General features: G+C 42.2%; 1 protein-coding gene across 1 annotated transcript in view; it reads right to left on the bottom strand.

Moving 5' to 3' along the window:
* The window catches only part of ITIH5 (inter-alpha-trypsin inhibitor heavy chain 5), a 47,308-nt gene that overhangs the window by 25,325 nt on the left and 1,881 nt on the right, over nucleotides 1–20,102 (bottom strand). Inside the window, exons 2-7 of the mRNA XM_071552855.1 lie at nucleotides 18,343–18,387; nucleotides 14,277–14,440; nucleotides 12,976–13,083; nucleotides 10,218–10,468; nucleotides 2,725–2,894; nucleotides 2,053–2,169 (exon numbers count right to left, since the gene is read on the bottom strand). Coding sequence (XP_071408956.1) covers nucleotides 2,053–2,169; nucleotides 2,725–2,894; nucleotides 10,218–10,468; nucleotides 12,976–13,083; nucleotides 14,277–14,440; nucleotides 18,343–18,387 — 855 coding nt within the window. The remainder of the gene's footprint in view (nucleotides 1–2,052; nucleotides 2,170–2,724; nucleotides 2,895–10,217; nucleotides 10,469–12,975; nucleotides 13,084–14,276; nucleotides 14,441–18,342; nucleotides 18,388–20,102) is intronic.

Here is a 20,102-nt window from a genome sequence, read left to right as displayed (position 1 = left end):
AATGTGCCTGAGATTCATGCTTGTTTAGCCGTGGGAGCTGGCTAAGCTATGAAGTAGAACCCTTCAAGGGTTAATGGCCATGTTGTTTCTAGTAGGTGTAATGAAAAGAAACTCTTAATTATGATCAGGAGGAGAATAAAAGCTTTCTTAGTGCAAGGCTAATCTGCTGACCCAAGGCACTACTTGTGAAGGACACAAAAGCACCAAGCCCTTTGGAGGCTTAATCTCCCGGGTTCAGCTCTGGATCACTGACTGCTTTCAGCGTGAAGGACTGGGTGCATTTGTGCATTACTGCTTATTGCAAGAGGCAAGGTGGACATTTTTCAGCAGAAGGATAACAAAAAGCCAAGAGACAGGCTCTATCCTTGGGACTTTGTACAGATTCAAAGGCATCTTCATTCAAGACCTCATTCAGCAGCAGACTAGGTATGTTTAACAACTCTCTGCTACTCCAGTCACTGGGGAAGGTAATTAGGATCCAAAGAAGCCATATTCCATTTCAGCTCACAGTGGAGATAATTTGATTTAATAGGAGGCATATTTTTGAAATTAAGATTTGTGATCACCATTGAAACCAGGTAGTGAAGGTTTTAGCAGAGACAAAAAGGCATATGTAACCTCAATGTCCTTGTTCAAAGTCAGAGAACTGTCAGAGACTGACCATGGTCTATGTTTGTCAGACACATTTGGGTTAGTGTTGGTGGCCAAGAAAAACAAACAAAGCTCACAAATAACCACATCCAGAAACATCACCGTGTTCCAGGCTGGCAACCAAGGAATCTCCCAACCCTGGAAGTGCTCAAAACAGTCTGGATGGGCCTCTGAGCAACCTGGTCTAGTGAAGGTGTCCTGACCACGGCAGTGGGCTGGAACAGGATGATCTTTAAGGTCCCTTCCAACCCAAACCATTCCAAGATTTTGTGATTCTCTGAACCTTAATGGACAATTAGAGCTCCTTAACTGGTCAAAATACAACTACAAACCATTTGCCTTCAGTCATCCTAGTAGAGTTACAACATCACACCATCCAAACAAGCTGAAACTGCCCCACATTGGTGTCACTTTCCACTGTCATGAATTAGGTGATAGAAGAAAGAAGACAACAAAACTGTGGCCATCCAACAGAGAGAAGCTGTCCAGCTTCTCCTTATCTCATGCCTGTCGGACAAGTCTTAAATGGAAGCAAACAATACTAACCCTACCAGAACTTTTCTGCTTTTCTGCACAGATACTTAAGATGGAAACTGAGTAACATCTTAAGGTGAGTGCAGCCCTGAGATGTATCTTTCCACTCAGAACAGAATTGAAGTGTTAATTCATCTCTGCTTCTATTCCACACTGCTAATACTGAGTTGAGAGACATTCCCCCAGGCATGGTGCCCTTCCATACCAACTACCTGGCTCCTCGACTGAAGATCTTTTTCATCTCTCTGACTCAAAGAACTGAAGAAATAAAAACATTTAGGCACCAGCCTGAACCCTCCATGTCAAAGGTCAATTTTAAGCACTGGTGGTGTGCCCTTCAGCTTGGTATGGTGGCTCATGTTAATATCTATGCCCTAGAAAAATATCTGAGATCTGTGCTGAAAGACTCAGATTCTCAAATAGGACAAACTGACTTTTCTTTCAGCAGAACCCACTGAGTTGTGGATTGCTAAGGGTTTTGCCAAGGTGATTTGAAGACAGCAGCATCTACTCTCTGCTGTTAGACTGGATATAACAGTCTGCTAGTTTGCTGGGAATTTGCACTACCCTGTATCATCTTAATCTGCTCAGAACAGAAGGTTGCCCAGGACAACCTTATTTGTATCATCCTAGCTCTGTTTTGACAACACTGACCTTTGTAGAATGATGAGATCTTCTGCACTTCTTGCTCCCATCCCATTCCCACTACCATGATCATTTCTCATTGCACCTTGAGGTGTCTTTTCAGAGCCACCTCTCACCTCAGGCATAGCAAACATTTTGCAGAAGAAAAATGCTGAGACAAAGTCTGAACCAAGCTTTGCAGTCTCACAGCCCACCAGTCCATAATAAACACAAGGACCTCACCTGTTTCAGCTTTGTTCCCACCATGGAAGCACTGCTGTCAAGCACAAACACAACATTCTTAGGCAGCGGAGGGAGATCTGTGGGGGCGAAGTAGTGCACGAAATACCCATTGAGAATCTGTGGAATAGCAAGGAAGTCAGGAGTCAAAGGCAGATCATGATGCAATGTTCCATACACATCATTATGTTTGGTTGGGCACACCTGATCCTGTTTGCAAGGCCTCTGTGTACACTGGAGTGCTCCTGGGTGGCCCTCTTAGTTCTGGTCCCCTGATTATCCAGACTGGAGGAGCCTCTTGGAGCTCTCCACTTTACCCTCCATAGTGGACATTGGGATTTCCTTCCAAATGCAGTAAGTATATAATATATGTACCCAGGGATCAGAACCACAACCCCACACTTGGGGAACTGGCCTTGTATCCAGATATGTACAACCAGTATATTGAGAAACTGAGGAGCAGATACAAAAAAGAAACTCAGTCAAATAGATGCCTGTGGTTTTTAAGTCCATCATGTGGCTGCCAATTGACTGGCTTTATTTTGGATAGTTTTCACAAGTTGGAGAAGTAGCCTTCACTTGGAAAACATTTTCTAGGATGCCTGGAGCATGCAAGAAAATTGAACTATCTCAGATATAGTCATTAAAACAGAAAAGATGAGTCGTGTGCAGTACCTGAACATCCCCAACACTCAGCTCCCTGTTGACATCATATCTAATTATGAAGTCTCCCAAAATTCCATTTCGGGCGATCCTGCTTTGCTCGACAACACTGGGATTGAAAGTAACTTTAGCTAAGGTTTTGGTGTGTCCAATGACAGTAGAAGGAGGAGGAGACACATCACCTGTTGAGATAAAATTGCAGTATTACAGGTTTTTCCCATTGTCTTACAGATGTCAAAGCACAGCACACACGGTACTGCCATGGAATCAAGTCAACCAGCACAGTTACATACTGAGATGAAAGATTCAGTTCACCAGTGACAAAAAAAAACCCTCCATAATCTCTGTTCTCCAATTCTAAATTGAAAACAGCATTGCAGTGCTATCAGGAATATAAACATTTAGGCAAAATCCCTGTGCTCTGTTCTGTTTGGAGGTCACTGAACTCAAAGGCCACACATTCCCTGTATGACTGTTTTCTGTAAATAATGAACACACAACTGCAGACATGTACATGCTGCTCATTCCAGCCAGCTCCAGACATCCAGAATGCAGGTCCTACACCTGAGATCCTGCCAGTCAGTGAAAGTGTGATTCATTTGAGCTGTTTAAACATTTTCTCCAGGACTGGAAGAGTCATACTGCAGATTTCTCCAGAGTTCTTGAGGGGGCATGTTCAGATGTACCGTGAGCATGTGAGGTGGGACTGGTCTGACTGATCACTCGATCTGACAAGTGTCTTATGGACATTTTAACAAGTCATCTTAAGTGCCTTAACGTTCAGCAAAAGTTACCATTATAGTCCTTTCAGTTTCAGTCTCACTGATTGAGACATAATCCAGCACTTGCCAGTGCAGTCACACAAACTGCATCCCTGAGACTTAACTCACACTAACCTCTGAAAATCCTTCCTGAGTCAGTGAAGAGGGGTGTGCCTTGCAGAGGGCATCTCAGAGGAAGACAATATTTTAGGTCTGAGTCACCCTGCAGGAACCTCTCCATGTCTTGTTAGTTGTGTTCATTTTTTAAAGTTGAGGGATGTGGAGATTCCTTGTTGTCTCTGTGTGGACAAAACCTCTCTTACTCTCTTTTGGTGTGCCAGCTGTTCATTCCCTCTGAGCTCCATAAAGATCTGTACATGAGTCTGATCAAAAACCACATTTGGCCTGAATTTTCCCAGATTTTGAGGTCTTTCCCCCTTATCTTAACTAGCTATTGAAAACACCAAAATAGATTCTCAGCTGATGTTGCTCTCGGGAGCTTCAGCTCTCACCAATGATTATTCCAACACTCCTCTGAGGCACAGAAGTTCTATTCTATCTGTTCATGTGCTGACTACAGTTGGTGGGAATGAGCTGCTTAATTATACTGTGAGGGGAAGTCTCAAATCTTTGCCAAAGGTGGCCTAAGATGTCTGTGGTATGGCAGGAAAAAATAGAGGGTGGGTGGGATTCAGTCCCAGTGTAGGTGTTCACAAGCAAATACCTACCCTTAAGCTTATTTTCTGGGCTCCCACTATACAAGTGGAGATTAGGTCAAGAGTGTCAGAGATTAGGGTATGATACATCTGGCCAGACACAGACACATGTTTTAGGATATTTTAATTATATGCTATGAACAATACTGATCCCAATGACAAGGTGCAGGCAGCTCCTCTCCAGGGGTTCCTATAATTCCATTTATGTAACAAGGAGTGCCCTTTATAAAGGGTTTTGAGCAGCATTAGAGAAAGGCAATGTGACATCTGTATGCAACACTGAGCTCAAACTCACATCCAGATCCCACAGTGATTTACGAAACCAGAAATGTGTGATTATGACCATTTAACAAACAGAAAAGGAGGCATGGAGTGGTTACCTAACCTCACCAGACCTCCCACAGACATCAGAGTCCACAGAAATGCCAACACTAGGGTTCTGAGGGTTTATAAAATGATTAGTCAAATCTGTGACTCTGCCTCTAAAGTTCTATGTACAATCTAGGCTTCTCTGGGTAAAGGAATCAAAGTAAGATTCATAAATCAATAGCAGTCTAGGATGTTACTTCCATTATGATTTGACATTACTTTTATAGTTCTCCTGTGAGTGCATTTCAATAGACAAAGCACAAGACTGTACCACTGAGATAGGGATTTTATCATAGATCCAACTTTTACACAAATAAATTGTAGTTGGAGCATCTAAATGTGAAACAACTCCCCAGCAAAAGACTTAACCAAAGAGACTGAATAACAGATATTAATTTCAGTAAAGTCAAGAACTGACTCTGCACCATGACTTCTCATACTATGCCAATTCCAATCTATCCATCCTGACAAAAACAGAGAGAGGGATCCCATCCAATACATCAAAATCACTTCAGGACACAAGGGTTGGATCTTAAAGGAGGCCTATAAAATGATTACCCAGAGCTTTGACAATTTTTTATAAAACCTCTGTACAGTTCAGATTTCTCCTGGCAAAGAAAAGTCATAAATAAATATCTCTGTAAGATTTTACCTCTGTTTTGATTTGTTTTTACTTTTACAGCTGCCCTTTGATCTGATGAATCAACAGATGCAATGTGTTTTTCATACACAATGCATCAGATTTGCTTGTGTTGTCCTCTCTGGATTTTCTGTCTCCTATTACTTCCAAAATCCCTTTTAACTACCAGTGTGTGAGAAATGCCCAGAATTCATAGAAACAACTTAACAGTTCATTTATATTTTCTGATCTGAGGGTTTCACATTACTTCTCCTCAGCTGCTGAAAGGAAAACTTTGTTGTGGGTCAAACTGCTTGGCTGTATCACATCAGGGTCAGTGAAAGTCAGTTCCATGCTGGAAACAGAAGCTCCCTCCTTATTCCTATTGCAAATAGACATCTGTGGCCTTTGGACAGCACTTCTGTGAAACTCTGCCATGAGTACAATGATGGCTGAGGACAATTTGCTGTGCCACAACAACATGAATTCCAGTCCTGCCATTTCTATGGACCATCAGAAATTAGCTGAGTTTGGTAGCAACTCCATGACTCAGTTTCCCCACCTGCTAAACAGGCATAATCACATGTATCCAGTAATAATAATCACATGTATCCAGTAATAATAATCACATGTATCCAGTAATAATCATCACATGTATCCAGTTCTGTAAAGCAATGTGGAATATAGGTGGATCTTGTAGGTCACATTGCATCCCTCTATTACTCCTCAAAACACTCTGTGGAGGTGATGTCATCCCTTGTAACACAGACAGTGGTTTAGCAATCTCTGGAGAGAAAGTTTCTCCAGAGAGAGGCCTCATTTAGCCATTGCAAGTGACAAGAATTGCTGAGGAATCTCTCCCTTCTTCATATCCACTCACCTCCATGACAGAGATTAAAAAACAAAAAATGGTATGATAGGGAAGGTTAAAAAAAATGATATGTAAATTATATGTAATGTATAATAAACAATAGGTACTCCATAATATTTATTTATTTAATTGCCCCTGTAATAACAGAAATCAGATCTGAAAATCATGTTCTCTAATTCATCCCATGTTCCCAGGCTGAATCCCTTCCTACGCAGTTTTATGACATGGTCAGAAACACTCCAGACCTCCAGTAATGGAAAATCCATGCCTGCCCTTGCCAGTCCTTTCCAGAGCTTCCTTTTTTTCACTGTTAAACATTTTCAACATCTAATTTACAATTTTTCTTCTGGATTATAAGTCCATGACTTCTTATGGACACAGAAAGCACAGGATCTTTTGCCTCCTTGCAACAACCTTTTATGTATTTGAATACAGTTCTTATGTCTTCCCCCAGGTTTATTTTTCAGGCAGTACTTGATAGCTGGATCACAATTACTCTTCTCTGTTTACTGGCCTTATTCTTTTTAAACAGTGACAGAGAGAGAGGAAAATCTATGAGATACTTCAGAGTCCAGAGCATGGATGAGCTCCAAACACTTGAGCTGGTCTGTGCTCACACTGAGATAGTTAGTAGGGCCTTTAGATAAACTTTCCACCAAATTCAGCTAAAGAAGTAAACAGAGCAGGAAAAAGCATTTTTCATATGAAACTGTTGTCCTCACAGGATGAACAGTTAAACCTAAATTATTTTGGAGACTGGTAGAGTCAGGATTAGAATTCAAATGCAAAGTTCATCCTCCTCTAACACAAAGAAGTTTCCAGACAGCTGTGATAAGAAAGAAAAACCTTTCTGAGATCTTTGATTTGAGAAAGAAAAAGTCATTCTCAAGCAGTGTAGTGTCTCCTGCCCAAGTCCATAACTAGTTCTCACACTGCTACACGGGAGGAAAAGAATGAGGACAGCATCCCTGAGAATGCTGAGTAGGACATCATGCAGAAAATGACTCTGTTCTGAGGTCACTACAGAAGGTCAGGATCATTGGCCTCAGTGTCTCCTGTTTTGGGGTTTGCATGTGACAGAACACAACACCTGCAACATGCCAAAAGGTCATTTTCCAACACACATGGCTATTTCCTTTGGGAAAAATACAGTTCCCAGATGGAGCCATGTACACAGGAGTTTCTGTCAAAGGAAATATCCTAGAAAGACTTGTCATCACTTTGTTTTCTCTCCATATTCACGGAGGACTTATGCAGGACTTTGCAAAACCTCTGTCATGAGCAGAGCACAGTTTTACTTTTCATAAATCACTGGAATTCTGAAACCAAGTCCAATCTTTGTATCTTTTGTCCCTACAGCCAAAAAAAGGAAGAACTGGGCTATTTTTTTCCATTGTGCTTTCCCTGTGGTACATTGGGTCTGTGGATAGCATGTGGAAGCATCACAAATGTAATAAGATTGGTTCATGAAATAAAGGTAGATCAGCCAATCCTTTTTCATTAGTTTTCTAAGTCCATTTATTGCCACAACAGGTTGGCATTTCAGTTATGAACATCTATCACTGCTGGTGCTCATCATTTAATAACTCCAAAGCCAAACTTAATTGATTTTTAACTTAATTTGCCTATTGCACACTGGATCCTCAGGAGGTGTACTCAGAAAAAGCATAATAAAAAGCATTTCTTATCCAGGTCAGTTAGAGTCAAAAGTACCTAAATGACTTGAGAAGCTCCATCCCATCCTCAGTGGTGGTTTCATGTTGGTTTGGACATATTACTCAAAATACCAATTAATTGATGGCTTGATAGCAGAATATATTTTTTCACCCAGTACTCCTAAAGGTAATTTATTGATACTTACCAAAGTCTTATATTTTATCATTAACTGTGAGATAAGAGACATTTTGTAGACATAGGAAATTGATTGTAGACAGAGGGAAATGATTAAGAGAGTTCTCATGATGTATTCCAACTCAAACCAGTCAGGCAGCACCATTTTCCAACAAGCAGGTCTCTATTCCTTATTTCATCATTTTTCTGAGTTAGAATCTCTAAATTTTGGCACCACAGGTAACATAGCACGGCAGCACCTGATCTGGCATCATTTGCTGGCTGACTGCTTACTAGATTGCTCCTGTGCTCTCCAGTCAAGTGATACCAGAGAGTTTTAAGCCACAGGAACACAAGAAAAAAAGACAGTGCCTTTTTGCCTGGATTACTCCCCATTTACAGACTCTCTGTCAAGAAGTCACTCTTTAGATGTAAGACTTCCAATTCACCTGTCTTTCACTTAAAAACCCACAGCTTTCCCTGGAGGTCTCAATGAGTGAGCAGATCTCACACTCTTGGGTCTTTAGGTGCCATAGGAGCAAAAAGGATTTGCAGGGAGGATCAGATTGTTTGCTTTTAGGATCCAGCTTGAGAGATGACAGCTGGCTGGAATATAGTGGATTTCCAAGTGAAATGCTCCTTGCCTTGGCCTTGCCCTCCTTAAGTGTGTTCTTGTGGTTTCCATTTGTGTTTAGGACAACAGGAAGTTCCTGTTGTCTGCTCCAAGCAAGATTGAGCTTGTTGGCCAAAAGACATCACAAGCAATAAATCCCTCCTATCCCAAACACTCTGTCCTTTCCTGTGACCTATATAAGACCCTTTTTACACCCTCTGCCAACTTTTTGTTTGGGTGTTGGTATTTTTTGGTCTGGCTGCTGGTAATATCCTCTTCTTCTCATCTTGCTTTAAGATTAAAGCTCAACAAACCCACCAAATGCATTAACCCGGTACACTCATCTGAGTGGCACTCCCTGAGTACTGCTGAAGACTTGAGCTGGCAGATACACAACTCACTCCTGACTGCCCATGGGGGATCCCAAAAAATGTTTTAGCATTTCAATGACTTCCATAGCAGTGACTTCACCAACAACACAGGGTGATTCCACGCAGTAAAGACCTGTAATTGAAGACTGAGCATGGACTAAGCACAGGGAATCTGAGCTTCAGTTGCATTACCCTTCCTGCAATGGGACATTTATTTGACATACATTTTACTGGCTAGGGAGGATTATGGAATTATAGAACTTGGGCCCATTTTTATATGAGCTGTTTGAAATCTGAAGGACAGTGCCAAGAAGGATCTATGTTCCCAGATTGTCATTTGGACAGTAAGTTACATGAGTTTTCCCTGTATGTCATTTCCATACAACACTGGAGCAACAGTGTGTCTGCTCTGCTTCTCTCTCTCTAATTTTGATCAATGCCAGATGTTTTGCAGGAAACCATATGCCACAATGCACTGTGATACTCCCTGATAGGTGAGAAAGGCTTCCTGTCTCTCCTGATGAGGAGCAGAGCACATTCATCAAGCAGCACATGGATGTCCAACACAGAGACTAATTGAGGCTTGACTTGAAGTTAGCCCAAATCACTGAGAGCCTTGATGTTGATGCGATTTGGACTGAATCAGTAGCATCCCACTAAGCAATCCGTTTAACTCCAGTTCATGTGCTTTAGAATCTTTACCTGGCAGATATGAGCAGCTCCTCTCATTTTCCTGGCACTACATCACTTGGAGTAACAGAGAATCAAGTCCCACAAGTCTCTACATCCTGCTTCCAAGTCAGACTCATCCTCTTTCTTGGTGTTTTTGTCAACATGTAGCAATCACAGTATCCTGTGTTCCTCACTGTTGGTTTACACCAGAAAAATTACCTTTACACTGTCTGAACAGCAAGGACAGCTGGGGGTAAGGGTAGATACTCAGATCGTGCTGAGTGCTTTGGCAAGACATGGCTTTTCCTCTTGGAATTTCCCATGTTCTAAAGTGCAGGATTTCCTATCTGCCTTGGCATGGATGGATGGAAAAACAATTCACTTAAAATAAACAGCTCCCAGGAGATGTGGAGCCAGAGAAGAGCTTGCTCCAATGCCGAGCACAAGGCCTGAAGGCTCAGTTCAAAGCTCTTAAAGACAATAGCAAAAAAAAAGTCCTATTGAGATGAATGGGATCAGCCCTGTATTCATTAAGCCTCAAAGTTCTCACATGCTTGTGCACAGATACACCACACAGACACAGTCATCCACAGAAAATAGTTCCAACAGTGCCAGGCCACTTCTTGAGAAGTGACTAAGGCCCCACAAGTTACAGAACCGTGGCTCATAAAATGTCTCCTTACCTTCAGCTTTGCCATTGCCTTTCTGCTTACTGTTTCGGAGGGGAGGCACCTCCAGTGAAACTATGCCTGAGTTCTCCAGGATGTTCACCTCCACCCGTAACCTTCCCACCAGCTGCTGGGGCCGGATGCTCACAGTGTACTCATATTTTCCAAGTCTTCTTTGCAAAAGTTCTTCATAATGCAGTAGGAACCTGGCCTGCATCTTGCGAGGAATGAAGACAGAAGCTTTGAATGTCTCATAGCCATTCTCCCTGGAAGGAAAATTCATAGACACCTTCACACCCCGTACATGTCACACATTACATTCTCCAGTGAAAGACGAGTCTGGATTTTGTTGGTCCAATGAAACATGTGAAACCACCAAGGAGGGAAACATTGCAATGCCTCACAAAGATTGGGCACGTAGGAGGTTTCTACAGACAGAAAGGTCTTAAAGATGATTTCTTAGGAGAGGAATATGATTGACTTGTGTAACATGGAGAAAGGCCAGAGGAAAGGTTGTTTCTTTCACAGAATACCCCGAGTTTGAAGGAACCCACAAAGATCATCAAGTCCAACTCTTAAGTGCATTCAATTCCCATACAGGACTCAAACCCACAACCCTGGCATTATTAGCATCATGCTCTAACCAGCTGATCTTTGCAAGATCCAGATTTCATAGAATTATACAATAGTTTGAGTTGGAAGGGAACTTTAAAGGTTGTCTAGTCGTCCAATTATCCTGCAATGAGCAGGAACATCTTCAAGTAGATCAGGCTGCTCAGACCTCCATCCAACCTGACCTTGACTATTTCCAGGGATGGGGCATCCACCACCTCTCTGGGCAAACTGTTTTTAATGTATTATTTAATTCTTGACATTGTCAGTGCTGATATATTGCAAATAAAACAGCTAAGTACCCATGAAATCTTCTTCCCTAATACTGTGATTTATAGCTACAAATTCAATGGGGAGAAATTGGACCCTTAAGACAATTCCACCACTGGACAATTCCCTAAAAGAAGTCTTCCAATTGGCCAGAGTGTGCCAGCAGTATACCAGCATAAAATTAACCATCATCTTTCTGTTCTTTAGTGGTGTAACCATGGCAGGTAGTAATTGCCTACACAAGAGGATGCAACAGGGCAGGACAAGGGAAATATAGTGATTTCTCTCTTTCAGGTTCTGCCAGTCTGTGCCTGGATCATGAGAAGGCATCCTTTGGTAAAGGTTCAGGATAGATTTTTCCTACCACAAGTTTGTCCAGTCACTCTGAAACCACATTAAATATGTCATCTACCATTTCCAGTTACAAGAAACACAATTTATGTGAAGAATACCTTAGTTTGTCTGGTTTGAAACAGACACCAACTCAATCAAATTTCTGTAGTTTTACTATGAAAGATAAAAAATAAAGACTCCTTAATTTTTTCCACATATTACCCATTAGTTCAGATGTCCTTTTGCCTCCCCACAGTTCCCCATTTTTCTGGTCTTAAAATCATAGTTCATTTAGCTGTTCCTGAATATGTGTTGACGTTGGAATAGTGCTACTATCCCAGGTAACTGGGAATAGTGCGGGATTTTCCAGAGTAGCAAAATCAAAGTGGTGCATCTCTGTGAGAGACATTTGGGGGCAGCTGGGAAAATAGTCCAAAGTGCTGCTGAAGTGCATTCAGGTGAACACACAGGCTTTTAGGTCACTGAAGGGATGGGAATTTCTGCCAGTTCTTGTACAAGAGGACTAAACACAGTCAAGAGAACAGGGCAAGGAAACAGGGCTGCAAAAGGCTTCTTGTGGTTCTACCACTGACTAACTTCATAGTATCGAAGTTGTAACTTGTGGAATTTCCCTGTGCCTGGGGCTCTGTGCTCTCTCCTGCTTAAGCCATAACCACCAGTAGGGATTGCAATAGCTGCATCCAGCTTATTCTGGGTTTGGGGGGATGGATGGCAACAGGTTGGCAAGGGCTGTTTGGAACAGTGACCCAGACATCTTGCTGGAATGCAAATATGACCATCTTTATAATGAGTGGACAGCCCAGGGCCCATTGAGGTCTCCTGCACACCAGGTTCTCCCACTGAGTAGGGACACCTCTCAAGGTTACTCCTCAAGGTTGAGTATCCTTGCTGGAGCAGATTCTTGATAAGTGATTAACAGCACACCAAACTTTGAAATTTTAAGTGTTATAAAGGATTGATTGCACAAATATAATGATTTAGACAGAAATCATTGGCCAGTCTGGGACTAGGAGTGGATCCCTCCACACCTGGGCTCCTCTCTGAGATGGAGTTCAGAAAGCAAGGGGGTCTTTTCTGAACTTCATGATTCAATGGGAGAGTCTCCCAACAGTTTTTTCTCTCTCTGAAGTAAATAATAAAGTGTACCTTGCCATCAAATCTTGTTGAACCACTGTCACATTTACCACTGAACTTTGTTAGCTTACTACTTCATATAAAGAAATTATATTGTTGCTTCTATCTCGAGTGAAGTGGATGACTCAATCCATGACAGGGCCTTAATTTTCCTGCCTGCTATTCAGGAAGTAACAAGAATTTGTTCCCTCAATTCTGTAGTACATCCTGGAGCATCTTGAAGGTGAAAATGTTGAGTGAAAGGGTTAGAAAAGGACACACAAAGTTTTACAAGGCTTGGGGTATGGAAATGACACCAGGCAGTGCAGATAACACTCTGTTTAGCTGCCTCTCCCTATAAATCTACAGATGGGTAGGCCAAAGCAGCCAAGGTAGAGATGGCCTGAGAGCACATCACACTTACCTTCCATCTGTGGGGCTGGGAGGTTTGTTGTGCCTTGTTTTGTCATCACTGCTGTTTTTCTTTTCTTTGCCCGTGACCTCTCCATAGTAAGTCTTGTTGCCAATGCTCCTGGAGAGACCAGAGGTGTCAACATCATCACTCTGCCCCCATGCACAGGGACAGCTGTGCAGGTTGCTGTAGATGAGTTCACAGGCTCTGCTTGTGTGAACAGTCTAAATGTGCTGCTGGTGGAACTCTCCTGAGTCACTTGAGTCACCAAGACAGAAGTTCCCTGGCTGGTAATACCAACCCAGTACATTTTCAGTCCCAGAGTTTACCTCTCTAAAATGCCTGTACAATGGGTAATCTCCAAAGCATAAGGATGGAACAGAAAGCAAAGTAATTACCAAGAATCCCAATTAGCACTTTTTTCTGTCTGTTCTGGGATCCACCATCTATGTCAATGCACATGGAATATTCAGGATGGCTGCTCTCAAGTAGCTGCCTCCCTGACTGAAATGTTTCTCACTTGGAATGAGTTACAGAGCAATGGAGTGCATAAGGAATCAACACTTAACATGTATTTTGGGTGACCAATGGCAAAAGTCTGTTATCCCTCCTACTCAGTCCAAATGGAAGCCTCTCTAACAGAACAGATGTCTTGTCTGCTATGGTCAGATATGAACCTGTAGCTTCAGTATCTACTCACATAGAGGACCTGAGCATGACCAAACCAAACATGTTTTTAAGACCACGAGCTTACTTTATTCCTTAATGAGTCATTTAGGGATGAATTTGGTTGCCCTTTGCATGGTTTATTATCCACAGAGAATGCCTGGCACCTCCAGCAGCCAATGAACCTATTTTCTGATTGGAGTTGGCTCTTGCTCCACTGACAGTGTGGGGAATGTGGAACAGCCAGAAGCTACTTAGGCACCACAGTCAGTAAGGCAAGATAAATATCATGTGCCAGTGTTGCTGAAACTATAGTTTGAAAGGTTTCTGTGGTCTTGGAGAGATATTTCTGATTCACATCAGAGAGAGAGGAGGAGAAGGACGTTGTTAAAAGACACTCAGATGGAAAATAGAATAGTTTCCTTCCCTGTTTACACTGAGGATTTGAATTCAGTATCCTTACCAGTCTCTGATAGAGTATAAAGTGTGTGTGGTTTTATTTGCCCCCAAAGAAATGCAAAAAGGCCTTGATACAGTCCTGCTGAAGACTTGGAAATAGTTTTGGAAACTAGTTTTGGAAATCGCAGAGAACCATCTGTGAGATGGAAGAATCTTTGTCCACCCAGCTGCCAGCATTACTTACTTACATGGTAAAGTTGGAGATGAAGGCTGCAGCTGGGATCTGCATCTCAAACACAGCCTCTCGTGCCTCAGATCCGCTGTTGACCATCGTGCACGACACCGTGGTAAAGGCATACCGGGAAATTATTGTGGATCTCACGTTGAACTCAGACATCCGAGGTCTGGTTTCCTGTAGGAATCAAAAGGTCACCTATTAACACTGGCACCTGGATAAATCACTCCTTCAGTATTCAGTGATTTGACACTTAATATGCTCAAGCAAATTCCCACCCTATGAGTATTAAACTCCCCTATGAAAAACAGCTGAAAATAGGCAATGTGGATTTGTCCTCAAAATTTCAGAAGAGCAAGAAAAGGTAAACCAGGGACATGGCACTGGCTTGTGCACAGAGGCCACAGTCATTCTCCAGTGCTTGGGAAGGGTCTGAGAGCTCTGGTTGTGCCAGCCTGTATATTGTGAAACACACCAATAAAATCCATCTGTGTCCTAAACTGCAGCCTTCAACTCCGACTGTGTGAGAGGAGCAGGATTAGTCCCTTATGGCCTGGGAAGAGAAACCCAAAATATGTCCCCGTGGGGTCCAAAACTGTGTCACAGAACCTGCCCTGTGTACTGTGCACAAGAGCAGATGGAAGACTTCTTGAAAGACTGAGATCATATGTGTGAAGCTGCACCTTCAATTCATTTAATCAGATCCATAAGTTATGTAAACAGAAAGATTGCTGTCAATGGAGTCAACTGAGTCCTCCTATGCTGAGAATCCATCCTGGAAGTCTCAGCCAATGGATGAAAGAGACTTAATAAAAAACACTGACACTGTGACATCTCAAGCAAAGTATTTTAAGCTTTTTAGCTCACACTGGATTCCTTCCAGCAGAGAAGCAGCAGAGACAGCAATGAATGACACATGATGTAGCAATGGAAGCGAAAAGCCAATTTCTGCTTCTTGGGAATGTGTTTTCGTGCACAAGTCTAGGGTTGGAGCATTTCTCCAGTCTAATGTGTTGCCTTTTTTTTGACAGCAACATCTCCATGGAGCTCAAATGTTTTCTTCCTGGAATACTTCAGTGTATTTAACTGTAAGCAGCCCTTGGAAAAAAAAAAAACCAACTGTACATTGACTCAAACAATCAAAGACCAAACCATCAAAAGCAGGAGGATGCTAAAGGGTAAAATATGCTGCAAATACAGAGAAACCTCACTAAGGCAAATACAGAGAGACTCTTCCGACTGAGGTTGATAAAAGGTCAGAGTCATGTAAGACTGGTGAGGACAAGAACATGCTCTGCAGCTGCATGTCTAGGCTCTTTTTCAGAACAAAAATAATTTTGGCAAATAGCTTAAGAAATGGAGCAAGTATTTGTATGAGTATGAAACAAGAACATTTCTGCAGTAGCTGATGGCATCGGCAGTAACTGAGCTTCAATTAACCAAGTTGCCGGGCTAGTGAATTCCAGGCAAATGGAAGACAGAGGATCCACTGGAAACAAACACAAAACTGCCAGCAGACTTAGAACAATGCCCCACCTGCCTACACTTTTAAGGTTTGGAAAGACTGAAAAACATGACTCAGATAAACCTAATCATGACAGATATCTCTAACAGCTGGAGACTGTGTGATGTGCTCTGTGCCAGCGATGATCCTGGTCAGTACAATGGGAAGAGATCAGAACTTCCAGGGTGGGATTTGTCTCACTGAGTCCTGCTCAGATCCAATGTCCCAGCCTTAGGCCATTGGTGGCTTTTACTCATTTGCTGTTAATTAGAACTAGATTCTGATGTTCTTAGGACCTTTCCTGATGTATAGACATGGCTTTCCAATCTCATTATCCTGAACGTGGAGAGGATGGGGAGTTTTGATTGAAAGTAGGAATGTTTTCTGATAAAATGAGATGATGTTTCCTTCAGTCCTCCACACCACTAATTGCCTGTGACATAGCAAGAGATAACAGAGGATTTGAAAACAGAAGCAATAGAAAGAATCTCGAAGTACAGCAAATTCCTTGGTTTCAGACTTTCTGCACCCAGAAAGTTTATCATAGGCTGTGGGCTCAGACATGGATGACAGCTCAGCAGCAAAAGAAGATCAAGCCTTTTGCCTTTTACTTGAGATACAAGTGGTTCTGCAGTGACATGTCTGACACTGTGAATGCACTTAAACTCAGAAAGTCTTTTGAATGTGACAGAGAACATGAACTTGCCCTTGTTATGACAACAAGGTGTGTTGAGTGAGAACAAAAGCAGTTCTAACCCCATAGCCTATCACTGGCAGAGATCAACAGTACATGCTTAGAGAAGAGTAAAATCAGTCCAACCTGCACTGATACTACTCAGAAATATTCTGTCAGTTTTCACTAATTTGTGGCTGAAGGAACTCGTGAGTCAAGGGTGGTATTTTTGAGCTTTATAATCCTCTGTGGATTTTTCTTCCATTACCTGACACAACCACTTTTGCAATCCATGTGAAGTTTTAGCATCCACAACATCTCACAGCAAGTAGTTCCACAGCTTAGCAATATTTTATATGAAAACCCACATAATTTAAGGTTTTTTTGCTATATGTGCTCTTTTCTGGTTTCAGCTGATCTCTGTGATAGAATCACAGAATAGTTTGGGTTAGAAGAGACCTTAAAGCCATTCCAACCCTCCCTGCAGGGACACTAGATAAACCAGATTGCCCCAAGTCCCATCCAACCTAGCCTTGAACACTTTCAAGGATGGGGCTTATCTCTCTATCCCACTGAACAACTCCAGTTTTGCCACCATCACAGAGTGAAGAATGGCAAAACCAAATTAAATTAACACCCTTTCTTTTTTCTGGTGGATAGGATTTGCTGTTGGAGGGATCAAACACTGAATAAGGGCATCACATCTAACTGAGGATTAAAGAACTGGTTCATCTTCCCATCCCTGGAAGGGATCTGTTATTCCTTGCATATAGAGAATATAAACAGTGCGGGCAGAGGCAGCTTCCAAACAGGTTGCTCGGTCAGGCTTGGAGGGCAGCCCAAGTTCCACTCTGTGATTCCTTTGCATTCCCTGGAGCTCTTGCACAATCCATCAGTGCCTGATGCTCTGACTTACAGCTGTGCAAATGCCTGTTTGTTTTCTGCCCTTTTTATTAAGGCCTCCAGAAGATGAGAGGCAGTACAAAGGAAAAAAAAGCAAAACAAACCATTTGTTTAATATTATTATTACTGAGATTTATCATCCCTATTAAAAACAAAGTGAGGGAATGCCAAGGCAGTAGATTCATTGCTATGAGGCAGGTTGGCTGGATGTTTTATGGAGGTGTCCTGGTTATTATGATGAACTGGGAGCTGAAATTTTCTTGCCAAATGAATTATTTTATGCTTGTTTACATCAAATGTTTGGAAAGACAGAAAAGATATGAAGATAAATGAAATCCATTCCATATTTTTGCTTTCATCAAAACAATTTGACCATCTCTCAGATTAGAAGTAATAAACTGGTAATAAGTCTGAGAGGTGTTCTCCTCTAAGCTGCTGACTCCAATCTGTCAAGATCAAAGGGACCAAACTATTAATGATGGTTGCTCAGTGTGTGAAATGAATTCCACCGGCTCTCAACTGGGAAGTCCCCAGAAAAGCCAGAAAAATAACTGGCTGTGAACAGCAATTCCAGTGGCTGCCCCCCTACATCTAAACCTTAGATTCCCATGCTGAAAGAAGGATATTGGCCTCTTTGGTTTTTTCCTTTCCTTCACAGATTTTGACAGACAACAGCAGAGATCTTCAAATTTCAAAGCAAATTCTGCCTTTCTCTTCAAATTCAGTGAGATTTCCTCAGGCTTATGCCCACTGTGTGGTTAAGGTTTGTAATATTAGATATTCTTTCTCCAAATCTGCTGTAAACAAGATGAGTTGGGAAGTATTAGAAGAACCTGTACCTGTTTCATTGAGCAAAATAAAGACTTTTTGTTACCTAGGGTTTCACTCTACCATCACCCGCTGACACGGTTCATTCCTGGGCATAGGATGCACACACAGACATATACAGGGAAAGTGTAATTCCCACAAGATAAAATAAAGACACGGTGTGATACGTACCAGCCTCTGCAGGAACTTGGCCTGTCTTGGCACACGGCGAGCGACCTGCAAAGAGTTAAGGGAGTTAATGAAGTCTACTCAGCTTCCAGCAGACATGGCACTTGTTTAAAGCCAGACACAGGTCTGTGCGACTGATCACCCATGGGCAGGTTCAAATGTTTCTCTGGTTAAAATTAAAACCTGAATCTCTTCTGTATATTAACAGACTCATTGATCAAAGCTTAACAGTGGAATGCAGCTCTCTCAGGTGAGGAGGTACAGGGTGTTTTGCAAATGGTTCTTGGCAAGAGACCCTCTACTCCATATAACAGGAACCTCAGCCTTTGGCCATGGCCCTGGATGCTGTGTCTTATCTCTGGAAGTTTATTCCCTTATGGCTTCCTATGGAGTCACACAAAGGCTCTGTGTCTTTGCCCTATAGCATGGGATAGGGCACACTTTCACCCCTGGAAATATTGAAGGCCAGGCTGGATGGGGCTTGGAGCAACCTGGTCTAGTGGAAGGTGTCTATGGCAAGCATTTGGAACTAGATGATCTTTAAGGTACCTTCCAACCCAAATAATTTCATGATTCTATGACTAATTTAAATTAATGTTGCAGCTTCAGCTGTACTGATATTACCTCGAGAGCAGATCTGTTCCCTTAATACTCTTCACAGGTACTGTGGATTTATTGTGCAGTGACAGAAAAGCACTAGTTACGTACAAAAAGGTAATAAAGATATTTAAACTCAGCCATAGACCTTACTATGAAATGAGTACTTTACTTATGACAGTACAATTGCACTTGCTGTATTGCCCTTCCCAACTCCTCTCACTTCGCCACACGTGGTGTCTCAGCTCAGCATCATCTCCAAACAAAATCTCTCCCCAAAGCAGAGAGCATAACTCTCTTGGCAATGAGGGAAGCCAAGTGCCTTCTTAAAATGTCAGTGGGACTCCAGAGAGCAGAGGAATGCAACGATATTCTTTTACCTGATTTGCCCTTTCTGTTGATTTCCACTGAAATAATATCAGCCCTTGCCAAAGAGATGATTTTATGTCTGTTGATATCGTGCATTGAAAAGCTTGGGAAAGCCCAATGGGGAAATAAAAGTCTCATCCACTAGAATCTTTATTATTTCCCTCAGCATTATTTTAGCCAACATCTAGTAAAATTAGAACCAAGGGAAAACAGTTCCCTTGGGAAATTGTAAATGGAGAGGAGAAGAAGGGAATTATCTGCACTTTGAATTTTGGAAGAAATTTTCAGTCTGGGTCTGTTATATTAGAGATGTAAAACCTCTCAGGAGCCTCCTGTGAGAGGCTGCAGAGTGTCCATCACTGTAGGTTCTTTAGAACAAGCCAGATCAATGTCTGTGAAGTTGGTCCTGCTTAGAGCAGAGGCAGGGATGAGAGATCAATAATATTCAGCCCTTTTTTACTACAGGTTTACATTTTGAAACAAATCCACCCGTTGTTCTGCATGGAATGGTCACTGTGATACTTAAAGAGTAATTGGTGAAACTGGAACCTTGGTTACTGGGGTTTTCTCTTTCCCCACCACACACCCATTTTATTTGCTTGCTTATTTGCACAAGAAGGCTTTTATATGACTTGGTCCCTTCAAGAGGTGCCTCCTTAAGTCTTGGGGATAAGCCATGGACAGCAGTGAGGAGCTAAGGAGCTCCAGATGGCAATATCCTGCTTGCTAGCACTCCATGACTGCTGCCAAAGCACTGCTGCAGGGTTTGTGAGCAGCCCATTGGACTGTGCTAATCA

This window comes from Pithys albifrons, chromosome 3 (assembly GCF_047495875.1).
Source record: "Pithys albifrons albifrons isolate INPA30051 chromosome 3, PitAlb_v1, whole genome shotgun sequence".
NCBI classification, from domain to species: domain Eukaryota; kingdom Metazoa; phylum Chordata; class Aves; order Passeriformes; family Thamnophilidae; genus Pithys; species Pithys albifrons.
The sequence above is the reverse complement of the archived record's forward strand: the minus strand, read 5'-3'. Positions and strand labels throughout refer to the sequence as shown.